This window comes from Stenella coeruleoalba, assembly GCF_951394435.1.
Source record: "Stenella coeruleoalba genome assembly, chromosome: 17".
NCBI lineage: Eukaryota > Metazoa > Chordata > Mammalia > Artiodactyla > Delphinidae > Stenella > Stenella coeruleoalba.
Genome location: NC_137163.1, coordinates 339,712 through 362,236, shown reverse-complemented (window position 1 = coordinate 362,236; position 22,525 = coordinate 339,712). Strand labels below are relative to the sequence as shown.

Sequence of the window (22,525 nt, the reverse complement as noted above, 5' to 3'; positions counted from 1 at the left end):
TGTGCCTAACTTCTTTGTCCAGACAGAGCGTTTTGGAAATTCACATGGCTGCATGTATGTGTGGTCCGTTCTGTCTTTGTTGCCGAATGTCTGGTACCCACCGCATACATACACCACCGTTTACTCTCTGTGCACACACCTGTTGATGGACATTTTGATTCTTTCCAGTTTTGGGCTGTTATGAATAAAACTGCTGTGAATACTCGTGTCTACAAGTCTTTGTGTGGACATATACTTTCTTTCTCTTGGGTTGAGTTGATAGAAATGATGGTTGAAATGCGTATTTGTGTTTAACTCTATAAAAAAGTACCAAACTACTTTCCAAAATGGTTGTATCATTTTACATTCCCAGTTCCATATCCTCTCGTCATTCTTTTAAAGTTTAGCCATTCTTGCGAGTGTTGGTAGCTCGTTGTGCCTTTAATTGGCATTTCCTTAATGATGAATGGTGTTGCACATCTTTTCATGTCCTTATTTTATTGGCTATTTGTGTATCTTCTTTTGTGATGTGTCTAAATCTTTTACCCGTAAAAAATGGGTTGTTTGTCTCATCAAGCTTTAAGAATTCCTTGTATATTTAGGATGCAAGTCCTTTGCCAGATACATGTATTGCAAAAATGTTCTCAGTCTGTGGCTTGACTTTTCATTTTCTTTCTTTCCTTACTTCTGTCCTTCTCCCTTTCTTTCTCTCTCTCTTTCCCTTTCTCTCTCTTTCTTTAATTTGGCTGTGCTGGGTCTTAGTTGCAGCACGCGAACTCTTAGTCGCTGCATGTGGGATTTAGTTCTCTGACCAGGGATCGAACCCACGCCCCCTGCATTGGGAGCACGGAGTCCTAGCCACTGGACCACCAGGGAAGTCCCGACGTTTCATTTTGTTACCAGGGTCTTGAACAGCAGATACTTTTAATTTTGATGAAGTTCAGTTTGTCATTTTTTTCCCTTTATGGTTTATGCTTTCTCTTATGGTCAAGAGGTCAAGGATCATTGTTTTCCGTGGATATCCAGTCATTCCAACACCATTTTTGAAGACCATTCTCTCCCCATTGTATTACCTTAACAGCCTTGTTGAAAATCAATTGACAGTATATGTTTGGGTGTATTTCTGGATTCCCTATTTTATATTCATTGATCTTATTGCTAATATCCCACATATTTGATTATTGTAGCTTTATAATAAGCCTTGAGGTTAAGTAGTGTTAATTTTCCAACTTGGTTTTTCTTTTTCAAATCATTTTGGCTCTTCAAGATATTATATAGTCCTATATAAATTTGAGAATTTCTACAAAAGGGCTTACTGGCATTTTGATTGGGATTGTATTGAAGCTACAGATCTATTTACGTAGGTCTCTGTTTTTTTGTTTGTTTGTTTTTGTTTGTTTGTTTTTGCGGTAGGGGGCCTCTCACTGTTGTGGCCTCTCCCGTTGCGGAGCACAGGCTCCGGACGCGCAGGCTCAGCGGCCATGGCTCACGGGCCCAGCTGCTCCGCGGCATGTGGGATCTTCCCGGACTAGGGCACAAACCCGTGTCCCCTGCATTGTCAGGCGGATTCTTAACCACTGCATCACCAGGGAAGTCCCCTATGTTAATTTTTTAAATGTTAAACCAATCTTTCATTCTTGGAATAAACCACAGTTGGTCAAGATGTATTATCCTTCTTATATATTCCTGGATTCAATTTAGTAATGTTTTTTAAAGAATTTTTGCAACTATTCATGAAGAAATCAGTCTGTGGTATTCTTAAATTGTTGTGTCTTTGGCTTTGGAGTCAGGGTAATACTGGCTTTATAAAACAAGTTGGGATGTGTTTCTTCCTCTTCTATTTTTTAGAAAGCACTTTTGTAGGTTCTGTATTATATCTTCTTTAAATGTTTGTTATAATCTGCTAGTAAAGCCATCTGGGCTTGGAGTTTCTTTGTGGGAAAGTTTTTAACTGGAAATTTAATTCCTTTGATAGATATAGGGCTGTTCAGGTTTTCTGTTTCTTCTTGAGCCCATTTTGATAATTTGTTTCATTCCGGTAATTTGCCCATTTATCTTAAGTCAAGCATGGCAATTTTTCTCTATAAAGGGCCAAATAGTAAATGTTTTAGGCTTTTCAGGCCATATGGTCTCTGTTGTGGTTACTCATCTCTTACTGTACCATGAAACAGCCATAGACAATACATGAACAAATGAGCATGGTTGTATTCTAATAAAACTTTATTTACAAAAACAGATGGTAGCCGATTCAGTCCATAGGCTGTAGTTTGTCGACTGCTGACTTAAGTTGTTAAGTTTATTATCATAAATTGTTCAGAACATTCTCATTTTTATCCTTTTAGTTGTCTGTAGGATCTATAGTGATATCCCCTTTTTCTTTCATGCTATTGGTAATTTTTGTCTTCTTTTCTTGATCAGTTCAGCAAGTTTTATTGATTTTATCAACATTTTCAAAGGAACAACTTTTAGTTTCAATATTTTTCTCTTTTTGTCTATTTTATATTTCATTAGTTTTTGTTCTTATTATTTCTTTTTACTTACTTTGGGCTGAATTTTCTTCTCTTTTTCTAGCTTCTTATTAAGTTGGAAGCTTTGGTCATTGATTAAGTTGGAAGCTTTGGTCATTGAAAGAAATAACCTTTCTTGTTACTTAAGCATTCAAAGGTAGAAATTTCCTTCTAAAACCTGCTTTAAGTGCATCTCACATATTTGATAGGTTTTCATTTTCATTCAGTTCAAAATATGTTCTACTTTCCATCTTGATTCCTTCCTTAGCCTGTAGGTTATTTAGAAGTATGCTTTAAAGTTTCCAAATATTTGGGAATTTTTCCAGATATCTTTTTTTATTGAGTTCTAGTTTAATTCTAATGTGGTCGGTGAACTTTCTCTGTATGCTTTCATTCCTTGTAAACTTATTGAATCTTATATTAAGTTCCAGCATATGGTCTGTCTTCCTAATTTTTTTTTAGGGTTAAATACATTTACAGTGTTGCGCAACTATCATCACTCTCAATTTCCAGAACTTTTTTTTTTTTTTTTTTGCGGTACGCGGGCCTCTCACTGTTGTGGCCTCTCCCGTTGCAGAGCACAGGCTCTGGATGCACAGGCCCAGCGGCCATGGCTCACGGGCCCAGCCGCTCCGCGGCATGCGGGATCTTCCCGGACCGGGGCACGAACCCGTGTCCCCTGCATCGGCAGGCGGACTCTCAACCACTGCGCCACCAGGGAAGCCCTTCCAGAACTTTTTAATTACCTGAAGCAGAAAATCTGTCCATTAAACAGTACTTCCTTACTCCCCCTCCCCCCAGCCCCAGGCAACCACCATTCTTCTTTCTATCTCTGAATTTACCTATTATATAAAGGGAAATCATACAATATATGTCCCTTTGTCTGATACATTTGTAACATGTATCAGAATTTCATTCCTTTGCATGGCTGAATATTCCATTGTATGTATATACCACATTTTATTTCTTCATCTGTCGATGGGCATTCGAGTTTCTGCTTTTTAGCTATGGTGAATAACGCTGCTGTGAACTTTGGTGTGCCCGTAGCTGAGTCCCAGATTTCAGTTCTTTTGCTTGTATACCCAGAAGCGGAATATGCCTTCGCTCTCACACTGCACGGTCAGCAGGGTCACGTTCTATTCTGTACCCTAGTTCACTGTCCTGTGGTGCAGAAGTTGGAGACGATGTCAGTCTTTCTGTCTTCAGAGCCAGGCATTGTGCACAAACTACGTCTCCTCATCTGTGGGCCTGTTGTCCCAACTCCTGCACCCCTAGAGTGTTTTCACCGGGCTTCAAGTTCGCAGGATTTGGCTGTGTTTCGTGTTACCAGTCTCCTGGTGTGTTTCTGGCCTCAGGTCATGCCCGGACACCTCCCCCACGCAGCGCCCCTCTCTCTGCTCTGGGGCTGCTACCTTCTTCCCTGTGACCTCAGGAATGTGTAAACTGATCATGAGCTCTCTTCTGGATGCCCCTCTAGTTCTCCTGCTAGGTGTGTGGAGGTCGCAGTGTGGTCATCTGGACCCCACACATGTCTTCTTCTAAAGCTTTGTGGCCTCAGTGCCCCTCCCCCCCGCAACTCTCCAGCCCCGTGCTTCTGGCAGCATCCTGCCCAGCCCCAGGCCCAGCATCATTGTGTGTGATGTGTGTGTGGGTGACTGAGGTTCGAAGCAGAGCAAACCCAGGGTCACAATGCTGTCCCCTCCAGAGCCCACTTTTGTTATTTTGGTTTTAACACTGCTGTACTTGACAGACCTTCATTTCCAAATCTACACGGTGAGGTCCTGGCCCATCAGAGTCATGAAGCCAAAGAGGCTGCGTGCAGCACCGCGGCAGCCGGGATCAAGCCTGTGGCCTGGCCTTTAGGAAGGTGTGGTGCTCAGGCCTCTGGAAGCCCGTCCTTTCTCCTCCTAGCTGAGCGTGGGTTGGCTTTTTGTTTTTTTGTTTGTTTTTGGCTGCACTGCGTGGCTTGTGGGACTTAGTTCCCTGACCAGGGATTGAACCCCGGACCTCGGCAGTGAGAGCACAGAGTCCTAACCACTGGACCACCAGGGTGGCTTTTATCCTCAGTTCTCTTTGAATCTCTTTTCAAATGCAGATGCCTCCAGCTGCCCAACTTCTTTCATTTGGCCATCTAGACTTCTGACACCTTGCTGTGAGTTAGTTTATTAGATTTCTTTCAGACCTGGGTGGCAAAGGGAAGGGAAATGGACGAGGGAGCTTTGGAGTGCCCCTGGCTTCTGGGGAGGGGCCCGCCCAGGTTCTCCAGCCCCCACAACAGTGCTGCCACACCTTGCTGGCAGTCCCTCACTCACGTGGTCCAAACGGATCTCCAGTGCCTGCTCTGGCCCAGGGACCTAGGGGGCTGCAAGCACCGTGTGCACAAACGTGCCAGCGTCTTGGGGTCCTCCTTCCTCACAGGATTGTCAGCTGGGCAGTTGTAACAGAGCCAAATGAAATTTCATTTTTGTAGGTCACAGCTTTGAAATAGCTTCAATTTCCTATGGTTCTACTGCTGAGGGAAGTTTGAGGAGTATTGAGATCACTGAAAAAGGACACAGATCTCATGGGAGGGGTCAGGAAGGAAACTGAGGCCAGAAGATGAGTAGGACTAAGTAAGCCAGAGAGGAGACTCGTTGCAAAGCTACAGTGGGAGGACGCTGTGGCACAGGCTTCGGGCGGACGGGACAGAGTCACGAGGCTCGGGCAGGTTCACACATGTATGGGAACTTAATTTATTACCAAGGTGGTGCTGCAGAACAGCGTGGAGAGAAGCACCTTTTTTTTCTTTTTTTAAAAATATTTATTTATTTTCTTTTTGGTTACTTTTGGTTGCGTTGGGTCTTCGACGCTGCACGCGGACTTTCTGTAGTTGCGCTGAATGGGGGCTACTCTTCGTTGTGGTGTGCAGGCTTCTCATTGTAGTGGCTTCTCTTGTTGAGGAGCACGGGCTCTAGGTGCGCGGGCTTCAGTAGTTGTGGCGTGTGGGCTCAGTAGTTGTGGCTCGTGGGCTCTAGAGCGCAGGCTCGGTAGTTGTGGCACATGGGCTTAGTTGCTCCGCGGCCTGTGGGATCTTCCCGGACCAGGGATCGAACCCACGTCCCCTGCATTGGCAGGCGGATTCTTAACCCTGCGCCGCTAGGGAAATCCCAAGAAGCAGCGTTTAAATAAATGGTGCTGGGACAATTGGATATAAATGTGGAAGAAAAATGCAACTGGAGCCTGTACTAGTTATTATTGATGTGTAACAAATTGCCTCTGAATATAGCAGCTTGAAACAACATTTATTGGGGCTTCCCTGGTGGCCCAGTGCCTAAGACCCTGCGCTCCCCATGCAGGGGGCCCAGGTTCAATCTCTGGTCAGGGAACTGGATCCCACGTGTCACAATGAAGAGTTCACATGCCGCAACTAAAAAAAAAGATCCCGCACGCAGCAACAAAGATCCTGCGTGCCGCAACGAAGACCTGGCACAGCCAAAGAAATAAATGTTTTTTCAAAAACCAAACAAAAACCCAGCATTTATTATCTCAATCTCTGTGGGTCAGGAGTCCAGGAGCAGCTCAGCTGGATGATTCTGGCTCAGGATCTCACACATTTTCTGAAGACTTGACTGGGGCGGGGAGTCTGCTTCCAAGCTGGCTCCCTTGCCGGTCCCAGTGGGAGGTGGCTGGCTTCCCCCAGAGTGAATGACCTAAAAGGGAGAGCAGGGATGTCTCAGTCACAGTGCCTTTCACATCCTAATCTTGGGTGTCACACTGTCACGTCTGCCACACTCTGTATTCATTATAAGCAAGTGACTAAGTGCAGCCCACATTTAAGGGGAGGGGAATTAGGCTCCACCTTTTCAAGGGAAGAGTGTCAAATAACTTGTGGGCATATTTTTAAACCACTATAGATTCCCTACTTTACACTATACACAAACACTAGCTCCAGGTGGACTACAGACCTAGATGTGATGGAAACTATGCTACTTTTAGAAGATAATATAGGAGACTAGTCTTTAGAAAGATGTCTCATCTGATTAATTCTTAGAGAACTGCAAATTGGCTGCAGGGCGATACCACGGCCCACACACCAGAGTGACGAAACGAATATGTTTTGTATAAACCAACTGGAATGTTTCTCCATTGCTGTTGGGACTGTAAACTTGTACCACTTTGAAAAGTAGTTGTAGCATCCATTGATTCATGTCATATAGGCTGCAGTTGGCTGCTGTGCACCAGTGTCTGTGGACAGGGTGTTCACGGCAGCCTGTCATTCACAGGCCCACACCCAAGCTGCCCTAGGCCCTCAGAAGTGTACCCCGAGCTGTGTAAACAGGCCTGTAGTGGACTGTTACTCAGCCCAAGGCAGAAAGCCTAGGGCACATACCTCAGAAGGGGTGGATCCCACGCCCATGATGGGAGTGAGGTAGCTCAGAGCATGAGGCCCAGCCCCAGCTGGACGTTCAGCCGGCCAGCACTGCGCTCTGCTGTTCCGAAGGTGTATGGGGGTGTGCAGGCGTAAAGAGAAGCCAGGTGGTGACCACTGCGAGGGGGAGTGGAAGGAGGGCTCTGGGGAGCTGCTTGGCACCCTCATGGGGTGGAGCTCACGTGGTTTTGTGTTTCCATTTTATGTGCATTGTTTTTTTTGCACTTTCTGTACTTGTATTTTTTTTTTTTTTTTTTTGCAGTACGCGGGCCTCTTACTGCCGTGGCCTCTCCCGTTGCGGAGCACAGGCTCCGGAAGCGCAGGCCCAGCGGCCATGGCTCACGGGCCCAGCCGCTCCGCAGCATGTGGGATCTTCCCAGACCGGGGCACGAACTCGGCAGGTGGACTCTCAACCACTGTGCCACCAGGGAAGCCCCTGTACTTGTATTGTTGACTTAAAACAGCCAGTTATTTTATCAGGAAAATGGGTTTATTTTAGAGGAGCAAAGAATTGCAATTGAGGACCTGCAATCCATGGGGAGCCACAGGCAAGTCTGGAGAACGAAAAGAAGAAACTCTTTTATAGAGGAGAAGGGGAGTTGGGAGGGGCTGTTCTAAACAGAGTCCATTGGAGGAAACTGGGAGTTTGAAGTTTAGTGGTTTTTCATTGGTTGAGCTGTTGCCGGGCGGGGAGAAAATCTTCCTTCCTCCTGCTGGGTAGTAAGCGGTAACCTTCCTCCTGCTGGGTCTGCAGCTGAGGTGGAGTGACAGGGTGTGAGAGCTCCCCCTTCTGGCCTCCTGACTCCATTTTATTTTATTTATTTTTAATTTTTATTTATTTATTTTTTGGCTGTGGCTAGCGGGATCTTAGTTCCCTGACCAGGGATCGAGCCCAGGCCCCCTGCAGTGGAAGTGTGGAGTCCTAACCACTGGACCGCCAGGGAATTCCCCTGACTCCAGTTTAAATGAGGTTTCTGTTTATTAATTTTCACAGTATCACACTTCACAACAAAAAGTTTTTAACAGGGCACCCCAATACGTGGGGAAGCCTGTGTAGGAGCCCATCCCAGGCACAGGGACCCCTGTTCCTCCAGACCTGAGAGGCAGGGCATGCAGGACCGACACGAGGTCTAGCCTGGCTGGACAGTGGGGCGATGGGCAGGGCTGCTGAGTCTTGGCTGGGATCCTACGCAGGCCCTGGGCCCAGGATGTCATGGGCTGTGTAAGAAGCATGGACCTTTCATGGGGCCAGCAGGGCCTTAGGACCGTTTCACGCACGGGGGAGACTGGGTTGAGCCTTGCGATTTCAATGCCCTGGGGCTGCAGTGCGGAGAGGGGCTGGACCCCCGACTAGGAGCAGGGCAGCAGGTAGAGGCCCTGTGAAAGATGAAGACCCAGTGGGGGCTGGGGGCAGGAGTGGGCTGGAGGGAGGGGCCCCAGGATGGCACTCTGGCCTCACTTCTGGTGCTGTCACTGCCCCTCCTTGAGATGAGGGTCCAGCCATGCCGTGGGTCTCCTCACTCCCGCCCTTACCTGCTCCCCGGTTCTCACAGCTGCCAGGTGTGCTCCTCTGGGCCTTCGCACCAACTAGGCCCGGCCGCTGCTTCCTGCCCGTGAGGTGGGCACCTGGTAGCTGTGTGGGTCACCCGCCGCCCTTCCCTCCAATGCCAGCCTGGGAGGAGCAGGGCCGTGAGTGCTGCTGGTGGGTGGGGGGCGCGGGAGACGCTGGCCTCCTGCAGCCCAGGTCTGCCTCGGTGACAGTTGTGGTGTCGGGGTTGCCGCGCCACGCAGGCCAGGTCTGCCTCGGTGACGGCTGTGGTCTCGGGGTTGCCGCGCCACGCAGCCCGGGTCTGCCTCGGTGACGGCTGTGGTGTCGGGGTTGCCGCGCCACGCAGGCCAGGTCTGCGTCGGTGACGGCTGTGGTGTCGGGGTTGCCGCGCCACGCAGCCCAGGTCTGCCTCGGTGACAGTTGTGGTGTCGGGGTTGCCGCGCCACGGCGGCCGTGACCGGTGTTGAGGGCGCTCCCGGTGCAGCGGCACTTCCTAGGGGTCCTTGGGAGCCCTGAGGCCGAGCGCTGTGGGGGCTGCTGGGGGCCGGGGCCACAGGAGGGGCTGCTCATGGCGGGTTCCCCAGACCTGTGGGCCGTCAGGAGGCTCAGGCTGGGGCACGGTGAGAGACTGGGGCCTGGAGGAGGGGCCCCTCAGGGCCGGGGACCCGTAACACCAGCCCTGCATTGGCTTTGAGAGGCTTGTGCGTCTGGAAGGACCTGTGAGCGTGTCCGGCTGGGTGCGAGCGCGGCCGAGGGGCCCAGGGCTGGTCTCAGAGCGCATCCTGACGCGTGCTAAGTGCGGGCTGTGCGACGCTGCCCCTCCCCAGTCTGCTACCAGGTGCTGGGGAGGCTGTTAGCGCCCTTAATTCTTGAGTCCACGCTTCTGCTTCTGTGACCAAGCGCAGCCTGAAGCCTCAGGGGATCGGTGTGGATGCGGCACTCGAGTCCCCAGCCCAGGTCCCAGTTGGCCAGCTGTCCTGGGAATATCCTCTGTAGCGCTGTCCCCCATATAGGCCCAGTGTGGGGCCCGGACACGCTTCTGTTGGGGACAGTGCCTGGAGTGGGCGGCTGGTGGAAGGTGTATGGTCCACGGGCACCCCCGTGAGCAGGGACAGTCACGGTCACCCCGCGCCTTCCCTAATGCTCGGTCTCCCCACGGGTGGGCGGGCAGGTGCCGGTGTTTTGGGTCGCGTGTGCATTTCCCTGATGACTGTTGACCTGGGGCCCCTCATTGTGTGTATTGATGTGAAGGGGCTCCTGAAGTCTTCGGCCCATTTTCCAATTTGGTGGAGGTTTCTTAGTGAGGTTTTTTTTTTTAAGTGTTTATTTATTTATTTATCTTGGCTGTGCTGGGTCTTAGTCGTCGCACACGGGATCTCCGTTGTGGCACGTGGGATCTAGTTCCCCGACTAGGGATCGAACCCGGGCCCCCTGCCTTGGGAGTGCGGAGTCTTACCCACTGGACCACCAGGGAAGTCCCATTTAGTCGTTCTTTTTATATCAGTTGTTTTTACCATTTCGTACTCTGTGGCTTGCTTTTTCACTCTTTTTTAAATTTTTTATCTTTTGCGGGGATCTTAGTTCCCTGAACCCGTGTCCCCTGCAGTGGAAGCACGGAGTCTTAACCACTGGACCGCCAGGGAAGTCCCTTCACACTTTTAAAATTTCAGTTTGAGGAGAAAGGGTTCGGGAAGCCCCGAACCCTTCCCCTGTCCCCAAGGGCACATGGCTGTGGTGCAGAGTCTAGTCTGGGACACAGGCGTGGACGCACTCCATTGACCCTTTCAGATTTTACCAGTTTTACGTACACCCAAGGGTGTGCGCACACAGGTGCGATCTGATCACTTGTGTCGAACGGTGTGACCACCACAGTCGAGGACCCTCGGCTGCCCTATGTGGCCCTGGCCACCTCCTTCCTCACCCCACCCCCACCCCATTGAGAATGCTGGGTGGACCGGGCCACGCAGGATGTGACTGGGGGAAGAGCAGAGCACCGTCCATATCCATCCCGGCCGTGCATCTGTCGTGGGCTCTTTTCATCGTTGAGGGGTGTTCTGTGGGGTGGGTGGACCGGAGTGTGGTTAACCATTCACCCAGTGAAGGACATCTGGGTCGTTTCCAGTTTATGCATGAAATTGCTCTGAAATTCACGTACAGGTCTTTGTGTGAACGTTAAGTGTTCATTCTCTGAGATAAATGCCCAAGAGTGCAGCTGCAGGGTCATATGATAAATGCATGTTTAGTTTTAAGAAACAGCAGACTGTTTTCCGAGTGGCCGTGCGCCTCCCATCCCTAGCAGCGCTGGGCGAGACCCGTCCTTGTCCCGTCCTTGCCGTCTGACAGCCACTGTGATTTCCGTTTGCATTTTCCCAGTGGCCAGTGCTGTTCCGCATCTTCTCGTGGGCTTTGCTGCCATCCGCATCCTCTTTAGTGAAATGCCTGTTCACATTTTGCCCCTTTTCTAATAGGAGTGTCTGTTTTCTCACTGCTGAGTTTTGAAACTTCTCTGTGTCCACTAGATAAAAGTCCTTTGTTCTGTCTGTGGTTTGCAAATATGTTCTCCAGGCAATAGCATGTCTTCTGGCGCACTTCACAGGGTCTTTAGCAGGACAAAACGTCTAAATTTTGATGAGGTCTATCTAATTTGTCATTTATGGACTGTGCTTTTGGTGTCCAGTCTTCATAGATGCTGTGCTGCCTCACCTTTCATGTGTAGGCGCACAGCTCACCTGGGGGTGGGGTCAAGGTGAGCTTTTGCATGTGGCTGTTCAGCTGTCCCAGCGCCATTTATTGAAAAGACTCTTTTTCTGCTGCTCCGCAGTGTCATAAATTGAATGTCTGTGCATGTGTAACTGTTTCTGGACTCCGTTCTGTTCTGTCAGTCTATTTCTCTATCCCTAAGCACTTCAGATTTGTCTCTTTTTAGGAGTGTACTGACAATTCTTGCCCTTTGGCATTTCCTATTAAATGGAGAATCAGTTTGTGAATTTCAGATAGAACCAGTGGGATTTTGATTGGGATTGCATTGAATCTTAGATGAATTTGGGGGAAAATGGCATCTTTAGAGTTCAGTCTTTTGACCCCTAAGCGCAGTGTGTCCCTTTTGGTCCTTCTGTCGTGTTTCAGTAAGGTTCAGTGATTTTCTGTGTGGAGACCTTGTACATCTTTTATTAGATTTATTCCTAGACATTGATGCTTTTGGACACTTAGTATTATAAATACCATCATTACAATTTTTTATCTTCTAACTGTTGCTGGCATTTATAGATATAATAGATTTTTGTACATTAACCTTGTATCTATCAACGGGACTTCCGTGGCAGTCCAGTGGGTAAGACTCCGTGCTCCCAATGCAGGGGGCCCGGGTTCGATCCCTGGTTGGGGAACTAGATCCCGCATGCAAGCCACAACTAAGAGTCTGCATGCCACAACAAAGATCCCGCATGCCACAACTAAAACCCGGTGCAGCCAAAATAAATAAATAAATATTTTTTTAAAAAAACAACTTGTGTCTATTACTATTGCTGTGTTCTCATATTCTAATAGTTTTCTAGGACCTTTCAGGTATTTGTCATACACAATATGTCGTTCACAAATACTGAGTTTTTTCCTACCCTTCTTGTTCTTTTATACGTGTACGTGTGTGTGTGTGTGTGTGCGTGTGTGTGCGTGTGTGTGTGCGTGTGTGTGTATGTGTGCGTGTGCGTGTGTGCGTGCGTGCGTGTGTGTGCGTGTGCGCGTGTGCGCGCGTGCGCGCGCGTGTGTGCGTGTGTGCGTGTGTGTGCGTGCGTGCGTGTGTGTGCGTGTGTGTGTGTGCGCGTGTGTGTGCGCGCGCGTGTGTGCGTGTGCGCGCGTGTGTGTGTACGTGTGTGTGCGTGTGCGTGTGTGCGCGTGTGCGCGTGTGTGCGTGTGTGTGTGTGTGCGTGTGCGCGTGTGCGCGTGTGCGTGTGTGTATATGTATATATATAAATGTGTATGTATTTTGGCCGCAGCACGCGGCTTGTAGGATCTTAGTTCCCTGACCAGGGATCAAACCTGGCCCCTCAGCAGTGAAATCGTGGAGTCTTAACCACTGGACAGGCAGGGAGTTCCCCTACCCTTCCTATTCTTATTCATTTTCTTTTTCTTGCCCAGTTGCACTGGCTAAAAGCGTTAATACAATATGAATAGAACTAGTGATAGCAGACATCCTTGTCTCCTCCAGAAGGGTTTGCTGCTGTTTGTGAATTAGGTTGGGAGCATCACTCTGCCGAGGGCAAGGGTCCAGAGGAGAGAGCTGATGCTGAGAGATTGTCCTGGAGGATCCTGGGGTGGGGCTGGAAGGCCCTGTGGGTGGGCGCAGTGGCTGGTGACTTTTCCACAGGGGTGGACGTCCTCTTCTGATGGCTTCTGTCTTGTCAGGAAACGTGTCGGTAGCTGAGTGTGAGGATGCAGAAGAGAAGGGGAGAGGGAAGCTGTCGGGTTTCCTGAAGCTTTAGCGCCGTCGTGTCTGAGCGGGGTCTTCAGTCAGCAGCTTTGCTGGTACATTCAGAGTTGGGGCCGTTGCGTTGGGCCGCGCCTGGGACTTTCGGACAAGCTCAGTGAAGTGGCAGGGCCAGGGAGCGTGTGCTGATGGGGCTTGAAGCTGCTGCTTGAGGACACGTCATCCTGGGGCTCTGGGGCGCTGGAGGCAGCAGTGAGCTGGGAGGGGTGATGGGCAGGGAACCGGGTGTTGAACCGAGATGCCGGGGTGGGGTTGGGGGGTTACTGGAGGTGACAGGGTCCAGGGCGTCGTTGAGGCAGAGGATGAGGTCACTGGCAGGAAGAAGAGGTCAACACCGAGGGGCAGGGAGCTGAAGGGTGGCGCACGGGAGTTCAGGCCTGATGCAGCGGTGCGGCGACGCCTCGGCAAGGGCTGGGGTGGGGGGTGGGTGCGGCCGACGGGCAATGGACGCGTCAGCCAGGACTCTTGGGGGGAGCAGGGGGAAGGGGCTGCAGGCTGCAGCAGGGAGAGGGGTCGTGGCACTTCCAGGCCTGGGGGTGAGGCGGGGAGAGGAAAAGCAGCCCCGGAGAAGGCTGGCGGGAAGGGAGCAGGGAGGAGGGGCCGCGGTCGGGGGAGAGCAAGGGCTGAGTGATGGGGCTGAGGGCGTGGGGGGATGCTGGAGCCTGGCCCCGCGGGAGGGTGTCAGGACTGGGGGGCAGAGAGCAGGGTCAGGAGACCCCTCCTCTGTGCCACGTCTCTCACGAAGCCTCTCTCGCCTCCCGCGCACGTCGTCTGAGACTCTCAGGAGGTGGGGCCCCCACCACGTCCGAGCCCACTGCTCCTCCGCCTCGGGGACTGCTGCTGGGGCGCCGCGAGGAGACCACCTGTGTGCCTGCAGGGCAGCCCCTTGGCCGAGCAGGTCCGAGGCTTTCTACACTTGAGTAGTTACTCAGGCGCGTCCTTTAGGGCTGGCGCTCTCAGCTTTTGTGGTCCAGCCGCGGGTGCCGTCCACGCTCACGTCCTACTTCCAGTTTGCATGTGTTGATTATCAGGGAGTTGAGTATCTATCTGGATGTTTCCAGGGGGATCCGTGCTCTGTCCCTGTGTGCGGCCGTCATGATTGACGTGAGGACCACTTTGTCCTGTTTATTGCAAATGTTTTTACTCAGTTGACCGTTTGTCTTTTGATTTTATAGGTTTCGTTTTGAATTGTTTTGTTTTTACAGTGCAGACATTTAACAAATCTAGTGCAGTCGGATGTATCAGTTTTCGTTTTGGTTTCTGGGTTTTGTGTCAAGCTTAGAAAGGCTTTCTTTCCCCTTTGCTGGGGTCACACAGACGGTCTTGCCTTCTTACTGCTGGCACTCCTGTGGCTTTATTTTTCCTGCGGCTGTGTCAGTGACGCATCTGGATTGGTTCTGGTGTGAGGAGAGAGGTGGCGTCCCGCCCTGCCGCCCACTGGAGCAGGCCTTCCCTGAGGCCCCCGCTCAGTTCTCCCGTCTGTGCCTCTGCTGACCACTCACTTGCACGCACTCTCTCCTGGGCGTCCTGGCCCCTGCTCGCGTGGACGCTGCTCGGCCCGCTCCTCAGGCCTCCGTCCTCCGTCTGCCCCTCACTGGTGCTTTCCTCGCATCAGGCAGCCTGTCCTGCCCTCCGGCTGTGGCTCCTCTCCTGTCCACCGCTGCCGGGGGTGTGTGCGGGTCCCGTCGTCTCTCCTGCCAGGTCCCCCCACCCCCCAGATCCGATCACATCACTCATTTGTCTGGAAGCCTCTGGGCTCCCCGGGCCCAGGCTGAGGCCAGCTCCTCTGCTGACCCTGGCACGGGCTGGTCCTGTTAGTCCCCGCCCCCCGAGGCCGCACCCGATACCTGACAGGTGTGCTCACACCTGCCCTCCCTGAACAGAGCCCCAAATGTTGTTCCGAAGAGGTTTACCTTCACGTGGCTCAAAATTGAAACAACAGGAGTGACCCAAAGCTCTGGTGCCGCCCGCCTGCACCCCCGCCCCGCCCCCGCCCCGCCTGAGGCCCTTCCCGTTGCTTCTCTCCTGTCCTGTGTTTCTGATACAGGTTTACGTGTGTGCTCACACAGAAGTTGCTTATCATGTACAGATTTTGCACCTTTTTTCCTTCACTGAACAGTTTCTTAGTGACCTTCTCATGAGGGTGCATAGGAGGCTTCCTCATAAGCCCCTTAGGGCCTTACTTAATGACCCTTTGATAGACGTGTAGGACGAAAGGCTGCTGCAGTGAGGGGCCTGATGGTAGTACTGTGGGATTAGCTTCTAGAACGTTCTAGAACAGGCCTGCTGGAGGCAGGTGAGTGCCCCTGGGGACAGCTGCCCTGGCCGCACCCCCAGGTCGGCTCCTCCATGGGTCCCGCACCAGTGCGAGGAGGAGCCCGCCGCCCACCCACCCAGCTGCTTGGCTCCCGGCCTCTCCGTCCTTGCTGCGCACGCCTCCCAGTGCCCCCAGCCCAGCCCGCCCCGCTGCTGCTGGCGGTGCCCCCGACCCCTCCCTGGGCCCGTCAGGTGGGCCCTCCTCCCCACCAGCGCACGTCCTGCGCCTGCTCTGAGGGCAGACCAGTTTTCCTTGTGCCCCGACCCTAGGCCACCCCCAGGCCAGGCCCGTGGGGCAGGGCTGGGGACGGCACGGCCAGACCACTGGCGGAGTGCCTGTTGTGAGCCGGACCCTGCCCTTGGGGCGTCGGGTTCCCTCCCTGAGCAGGTCCCCACCCGAGGTCCCAGCACGTGGCCCTGGGCATGGACCGGGTGGGCCCCCAGCTGGCTGGTCCTTTGCGGGACGAACGGTGCCCTTGGTGGACTTGTGCCCGCGGCAGCCGGATATGCAGCGGGGATGGGAGGCTTCCCAGGTGAGCCGGGCTGGGGCGGAAGGGTGAGGGGATGGGGCAGGGGGTCGGCCAGGGGTGAAGCCCAGCTACTTGTGGTCCCCGAGCAAACAGACGCCCCGCCTGCAACGCGGCGCGGTCAGCTCTGCCTCGGCGTTTCGGCAACCAAGCCCCAGCCCCTCGCCCATGACATTTACATGCCCTCACCTGCTGACGGGCACGTTTGTGTGTGTGACTCTGCAGGATGGCGACACACACTTTGCTCTTCCCAGAGTGAGGAGCAGCTGGTCACTCCCCATCTTCTGCTGTCGTAGATAAAGCCACAAGGAAAACCAGCTCCAGCAACCCTTAAGCAGGACAGGGATGCGAAGCCCCCAGAACCTGAGGGGAGGGGGGCACCCCACTCCCCCTCCCCCGCCCCTTCATCTCTCCTTTCCTCTCTCTGAGCAAAGCACAGCCTCCCTGTCCCTGGGCGAGTGAAGGGACACTTCCCGACCCTCAAAGGCTCTGGGGTCTTGCTACGCTGTCCCTGATTCTCACAGATGCTGGGAAGTGGGCATGAGAGGCAGGACGGTGGTGTCGTCAGCAGGGCCCCACGGGTTTAGGCCTCAGTTCCCCAGGTGGGAGATGGGGATAATGACAGGGACCTGCCGGTGCTGGGGCTGGGACTGTGGTTGGGGAGGGGCCGCTGAGACACTCAGGCCAGCGTGTGTCTGTCCACACCGAGGGCCTGGGCTGGGGCCCATAAGCCGGGTGTCAGGGGTACTCTCCACAGACTCTGGACATAAGTGCCGTGGGCTCAGAGGATGAGGGGCAGTGGCCACTGTCCTTCCAGAAGGCTCCTCCCACCTCAGCCCCACACTCCCATGCAGCGCCCCAGGCATGGAGCTGAGAAGTGGAAAAATCGTCCAGATTATCTCTGTTTGACATTCCAGGGAGGCTTGGGGCAGGATTTGTGGACTCAGGCGGCAGCCGCCCTGCTTGGCCCCCTTGGCCTGGGTGTGGTGCGGTGGGCAGTTGTTGGGACGCCACTGAGCTGTCCTGGCCTCTGTGGCTCAGCTGAGGGGTGAGTCTTGCAGCTTGGGGGGACCGTTCCTGGACTGCGTGGCTAGGAGGAGGCGGAAGAGTGGGGCTTGAGGAGGGGGGACAGGCGGAGAGCTCAGACTCAGCCTGGGGGGGCCGGGGGCTGGGCACTGTGCTGCCCCCCGTGGAGACTGTTCCAGGGTGGGCGCCCACTGCAGCGGGGTCCTGACACTCCCTGGGGTCACCTCTCTCTCAGGGGAGGCAGTCCAGCGGCCCAAGGACCCGCCCAAGGTCACATGCAGACTGTCCTCAGGCAGCTTCCAGCGAGGAGTGCTGCTAAAGGGGCCCAGAGGCGCCCTGGGGCCCCCGAGTAGGGGCTGAGGACCCGGCCGAGCTGCTGCAGCCCAGCAGGAGACCAGAGTCTCCAGTGTGCAGTGCCCGGGCCGTTGGGGGCCCACAGGGAGCAGGTCTCTATCCTGAGCCCCGTGCTGCCTGGGGCACAGGGGTGGGCCTGGGTGAGCCTTCAGATCCTGCCCCACATGTATGTTCATGGGTGGCTTTCAAAATAAGAAAACAACAGCTAGAAAACACAACATCTGTTCAATTTGAAAAGCTGGTGGTTACTCTATTTTAGGTTGTTTTCTGTCCCCTACCCTGCTCCCCCGCATGCAGGGGTCTTAGCTCCCCGATGAGGGAATCGAACCCGTGCAGTGGAACCATGCAGTCCTAACCACTGGGCCATCAGGGAAGTCCCCTCTAGGGGAATTTCTGTAGGACGTGGGCGTCAGAATCTCTTTTCTTCCATAAAATGATGGGGTAGATGACATCTCCTAAATCTTGTCAAACTTAACAAAATCGGGCTGTGGCTCTGATGTTGGCGCCCACTTGGAGAAGATGGTCGCTGAGGCCCTGTGAGCCCGCTCTGCTGTGGAGCCTTGGCCTGCAGGGGACCTCCTCCCTCGTGGACAGGTGGGGGCAGCATCCTCTGTGACGGGGTCGGGGGTGGCCCTGGGCAGAGTGCGTTGCTCCTCCTTCCCGCGTCTCTTGGGGCAGGCTCTTCAGAGACCTACCCCAGACAGGTGAAGATCCCATGTGTGGGCTGCAGGGGGTCCCAGCTCCCTCCAGGGGAACCTGAGGCTGCCTGTGAGTGGCCGGCAGGGAGGGAGAGTCTTACAGAGCCAGTGAAAGCCCTGCCACGCCTTGGGTTTGGTCTGGGATCCGCCCCCAGCCTAATGGGTGGGGAGTTGCCACGGTGCCTGCAGGCCTCCTGCCTGTCTCGGTCGGGGCAGAGGTGGGAGTTGGGGGATCCAGGCAGGGGGGCTAGGCAGCTCATCTGCAGAGGTGGCCAGTTGGGGGCTGTCCGCCTGGAAGGCTCTTTCCTGTCCCCTGGTAGCCTCTGAGGCCTGGCTCGCAGAGCGGATAGCTGGAGTACCAGCAAAGTCCAGGGCGAGGCAGAGCTGTAATGCGAGACTCCCAACACACTGGGGGTCCCGGGGCAGGAGGGACCTGACCTCACTTGATCTGGCCCAGGACAGTCCCCCTCCAGAAAGAAGGGGGCACTCACTGAGACCCCTGAGTACAAGTCTGGCCAGAAGAAGCCTGGGTCAGTCTCTAGATGGCCACAAGGTCTGGCCGAGTGGGAACGGGGACTCCCGGTGGGCAGGCTGAGCTGCCGGTGGGTACCTTCTAGGTGGAGCATGGCCATGGCCTCCCGAGGAGTGTCCTGGGACCATGCCTAGTGAGCACACCGGGCGTGCTGCGCAGGACGGGCCATGGTGGGGACTGTGGGGCTGTGCCCCAGCCCAGCTGCCGGCCCACCTGTCTGTCAGGCAGGCCACCTGCGCCTGCGTTCACACAACCAGGGCTTGGACCGCCGCCCAGGATGGCAGAGGGAAGCAAAGCACCGAGTGGCCTGAGCTAGAAACAGAAAGCCCGGCGAGGAAGAGGCCCAGACTCGGGTGTTGAGGAGCTGGGGTGCGGGGCAGGCCAGGCCAGGCCCTCCGCCCTCCGCAGCTGTGGCCGAGCAGCAGGGCGGCCCGGTGTCCAGGCGGCAGGGCCTGCTCTCGGGAAGGCCTAGGCCGCACAGCGCTCGGGGAGTCCGGGAGAGCCCAAGGAGAAGGTGACCTTGGCCAGCCGGCCCGGCCCAGGGCGCACAGGTCAGGGGCGCTTCGGGGCAAGGGCTGAGCCGGAGGCCTCGAGGGGCCGCCTCTTAGGAAGGCCGCAGCGAGCTGGCAGTGCCGGCCCTGCGCCCCTCTCTCAGCCGCACAGCCTGCAGGCCCTTGCTGGAAACGGCGAGCGTGTGGGCCAGGCTGCGGGCACTGCCAGCCCCCTCCCCTCTGCCAGGATCTCCCGGGCAGGGCTCGCCCTCACACAGGGCGGGGCTCCGGGTGGAGCCGTCGCCGCCGTCTGGCCTTGACGCGCTTCCTGCTTCCTCCTCTCAGGCCAGCGGGAGCGCCTGCCGTGCACAGCTGGGCCGCCGGCTCCTGCGAAGGGGACGCCTTCCTGAAGACACAGTTGCCAGGCCCGCTGTCCCCTCGGTGCCCTGGCTGCTGAGAGAGCCTCGGCCCCAGGCGCTGGGGCCGGACCCTGGGACTCTGGACACACGCCCGCCCGGGCCCCCTGTGGCCACACCTCCTCGTTAGCACCCCAGAAGGCTGGGGGTGTGGGGAGGGAAGGCCCCCGCCATGGCTGCTCCTAGACCCCACCTGGTCCCCTAAGGCCTGTTAGGTGAGAGGGGCTTTTAGGGCTCCCGGGGCCTCTGCCCCTTGCCCTGGCCTCCTCTTCCCCTCGGCAAGGCGCCAGCGAGCTGCAACTCCGTTATCTGGGTCATTAGCTTCAGACCCTGAACTGAGGCTGGCCGGGTCCAGGACGAGGGAGGGAGGCCTTGTCCATCGAGCAGCCGAGGTGCCAGGGCCCTGGGAGGCCGGCTGCAGGCGCCCTCCCTTGCTGCCCTTTCTGCCTGGGGCCCGGGCCCCTCATGGCTGCCCGGGTCTGGTCACAGCGGGGGGCCTCCTGACCCAGCCTTGCCAGGGGCAGAGGACACTGAGCCTTAGAGAGGGGATGCCCCCCAGGGCGCCAGTCCAGCCAGCTGCCCCGCCTCGCAGGCCCAGCCTGGCCCCCGCGCTTCCCCGTCCGGTGCCCCCAGCAGCCCCCCTGGCAGGCAGCCCCCGCCATGGCCGAGCACCTGGAGCTGCTGGCAGAGATGCCCACGGTGGGCAGGATGAGCACACAGGAGCGGCTGAAGCACGCCCAGAAGCGACGTGCCCAGCAGGTGAAGATGTGGGCCCAGGCCGAGAAGGAGGCCCATGGCAGGAGGGGCCAGCGGACGCAGTCACAAAAGGAGGCGGCCGACGGCCGGCCACAGAAGCGGGTCCTCTTCCCCCCAAGCGTTGCCCTTCTGGAGGCGGCTGCCCGGAATGACCTGGAGGAAGGCGAGTGTGGGCCAGCCATGCACGGCAGGCAGCCCTGTCCCTGTCCCCCGGCGCAGGCCTCGAGAGGTCCGCCAAGGGCGAGGCCCAGCGTCCTTAGCCACAGACCCCAAGTGGTGGGAGCCCCAGGGTAGCCCTCACAGGCCAGCCTGCGGAGGCTCCTGCAGTGAAGGTGAGGCCTGAGGGGGTGGGCGGGGGCCCTGGGTGGGCTGGGAGCCGCCCAGTCTTCGCCGCCTCTGGCCAGGGTGCTGGGCTTTGCTCTGGACACCTGCTTGCCTAGGTCCTGAGCCTCTATACAGGAGTACGGTGGAGCCCACCTGGGCAGGTTAGAGCACGGGGAGTGGGGCTCCCCGTACGGCCTGGCTCCCTCGATGCCTGTCCCTGGCTCTGCCTCTGAGTTCTCCCTTCTTCCCATCAGAACCTTCCCAGACAACAGGCCTGAACTTTGGGCAGGCTTCCTGTTCCTTTCCTGTGCCCACATGCTCACAGCCCCTCTGCTCTCCTGGGAGGCCCCCGAGGGCGCCTTCTGCCTCCCTCCAGGGCAGAGGCCTCTGCCGTAGAAGCTGGGGTGCAGAGGGCAAGGAGGGGCAGGGTGTGCCCCAGGCCGGTGCATGGGAGCTGCGGGGAGGGTGCAGCCAGGGAGGGCCAGGCCCGGGCACCTTGGGCCCACACTCTTGGCTACAGCGGTGCAGGGCTGGGGGGCTGCAAGTGCCAGAGAAGGGGTGTGTGTGTGAGTGTGTGGGGGGGTGTGTGTGTGTGTGTGAGAGCGAGCAAGAGAGGAAGGCTGGGGGAAGCATGGGACCTGACAGGGATGGCTGACAGAAGGTAGCAGCACCCAGGCCCGGGGGACGACAGTGGAGGTGGCTGTCACACAGGAGGGCCCTAGTGCCATGACTCAGGAGGGCGCCCTGCTGGAAGGTAGAGGCAGAGTGCTGCTGTCTGTACCCCACTTAGGGGCCCAGCTCCTGAGCCCTCGGCCTGGGCTCTGGTGTCCCTCCTGCCACCTGTACCACCGCCTCTCTCCCCATCCTCTGCTCTCCCAGCTACACACAGCCGTCAGCCCAGGTACCCCAGGTGCAGGGACCTGAGCAGGATGGCGCTGGCCTGTGGTGGGACTCCTGTGCCCTGAACGCGCCCCCCTCCTCTCTGCAGTCCGTCAGTTCCTCGAGAGTGGGGTCAGCCCTGACCTGGCCAATGAGGACGGCCTGACCGCCCTGCATCAGGTCAGCCTCGCTGAGGGTGCGAGGAGAGGACGGGGCCCCGGCCCGCGGCTCGGGCACTCAGGCCACGTGCTTTGCAGAGCTGCATCGATGACTTCCGGGAGATGGTGCAGCAGCTCCTGGAGGCTGGGGCCAAGGTCAATGCCCGTGACAGTGAGTGCTGGACACCCTTGCACGCCGCGGCCACCTGTGGCCACCTGCACCTGGTGGAGCTGCTCATTGCTGGGTAGGGCCCGCTGGGCGCAGGTGTGGCTGGAGTGGGCGTCTCTATCAGGGAGGGGCTGCAGCTGCGCCAGGGCCAGGCAGGACCTTCCTTGCAGTGGGTAGTTCATCTGGAGACACCGCCCAGGCATCTCATCTCTGTGGGAAAGTGTGCCTGGACCCTGGCCTCTTGTGTTCCCACTGACCTTTGCTTACCCTGCCGCACCCTGGCGTGCAGAGCGGGACCTGGGCCGAGACCAGGGATGCTGCCACCCCAAGGGAACTAGCACGTATGCAGGGCAGTGTGGTCCTCCGCCTGCCAGGCTGCTCACACCACGAAGAGCGTGGAACTCCTTGAGGACAGGCCTTGACCTGCTCTGGTCTCCTGGCCTTCCCAGGGTCTGCATAGAGAAATGCCGTTCTGGTCAGAGCCACGAGGGAGAAATTGACAAGGGGAATACCTGGACACAGGTGGGGCCGTTAACAAGGAGGGCAGAGCAGGGCTGTGCTCCTGAACAGCCGCCTTGGTGAATGGAGAGGGTGGTCAGCTTCGCCAGGACCCAGGAGTCCCCCGCTGGCTGGCCGTGGAGCAGTCTGGGCAACACTGGTGGGTGTGGGGGTGGATGGCAGTGGCTCCCGTTTGCACACAGATGCCTTGGAGTGGGACGGGCTGGGTGTGCAGCGTCACGGGGCAGCAAGGGGGTGCGCACAGGCGGCCCCTAGCCCCACTCCATGCCCCTCCACAGTGGGTATCCAGCCTTGTGTTTCGGGCCCTCCTTCAGCTCCCCACAGTGCTCTCCTGACACCCAGGCTCTCTCCCCACCACCTTCTGCTGCCTGGGGCCCCCAGAGTCTTGGCACCCCCTCGTGGCAAGTGGGCCCACTGTACATGTTCATGGGGGC

The 22,525-nt window shown here is 56.1% G+C and overlaps 1 protein-coding gene across 6 annotated transcripts in view; it reads left to right on the top strand.

Annotated features, from left to right (window-relative positions):
- PPP1R16A (protein phosphatase 1 regulatory subunit 16A) overlaps positions 1 to 22,525 on the top strand; it is a 29,704-nt gene that overhangs the window by 4,902 nt on the left and 2,277 nt on the right. For 3 of the 6 annotated variants that reach the window (XM_079902245.1, XM_079902250.1, XM_079902247.1), the window contains exons 2-4: positions 19,216 to 20,205; positions 21,355 to 21,425; positions 21,503 to 21,648. In XM_079902245.1, coding sequence (XP_079758371.1) covers positions 19,947 to 20,205; positions 21,355 to 21,425; positions 21,503 to 21,648 — 476 coding nt within the window. In that variant the 5' untranslated portion in view covers positions 19,216 to 19,946. Of the gene's footprint in view, positions 1 to 16,701; positions 16,818 to 17,446; positions 20,206 to 20,413; positions 21,268 to 21,354; positions 21,426 to 21,502; positions 21,649 to 22,525 lie in introns of those variants that run through there. The other 3 variants (XM_079902248.1, XM_079902246.1, XM_079902249.1) reach the window with 3 other exon arrangements.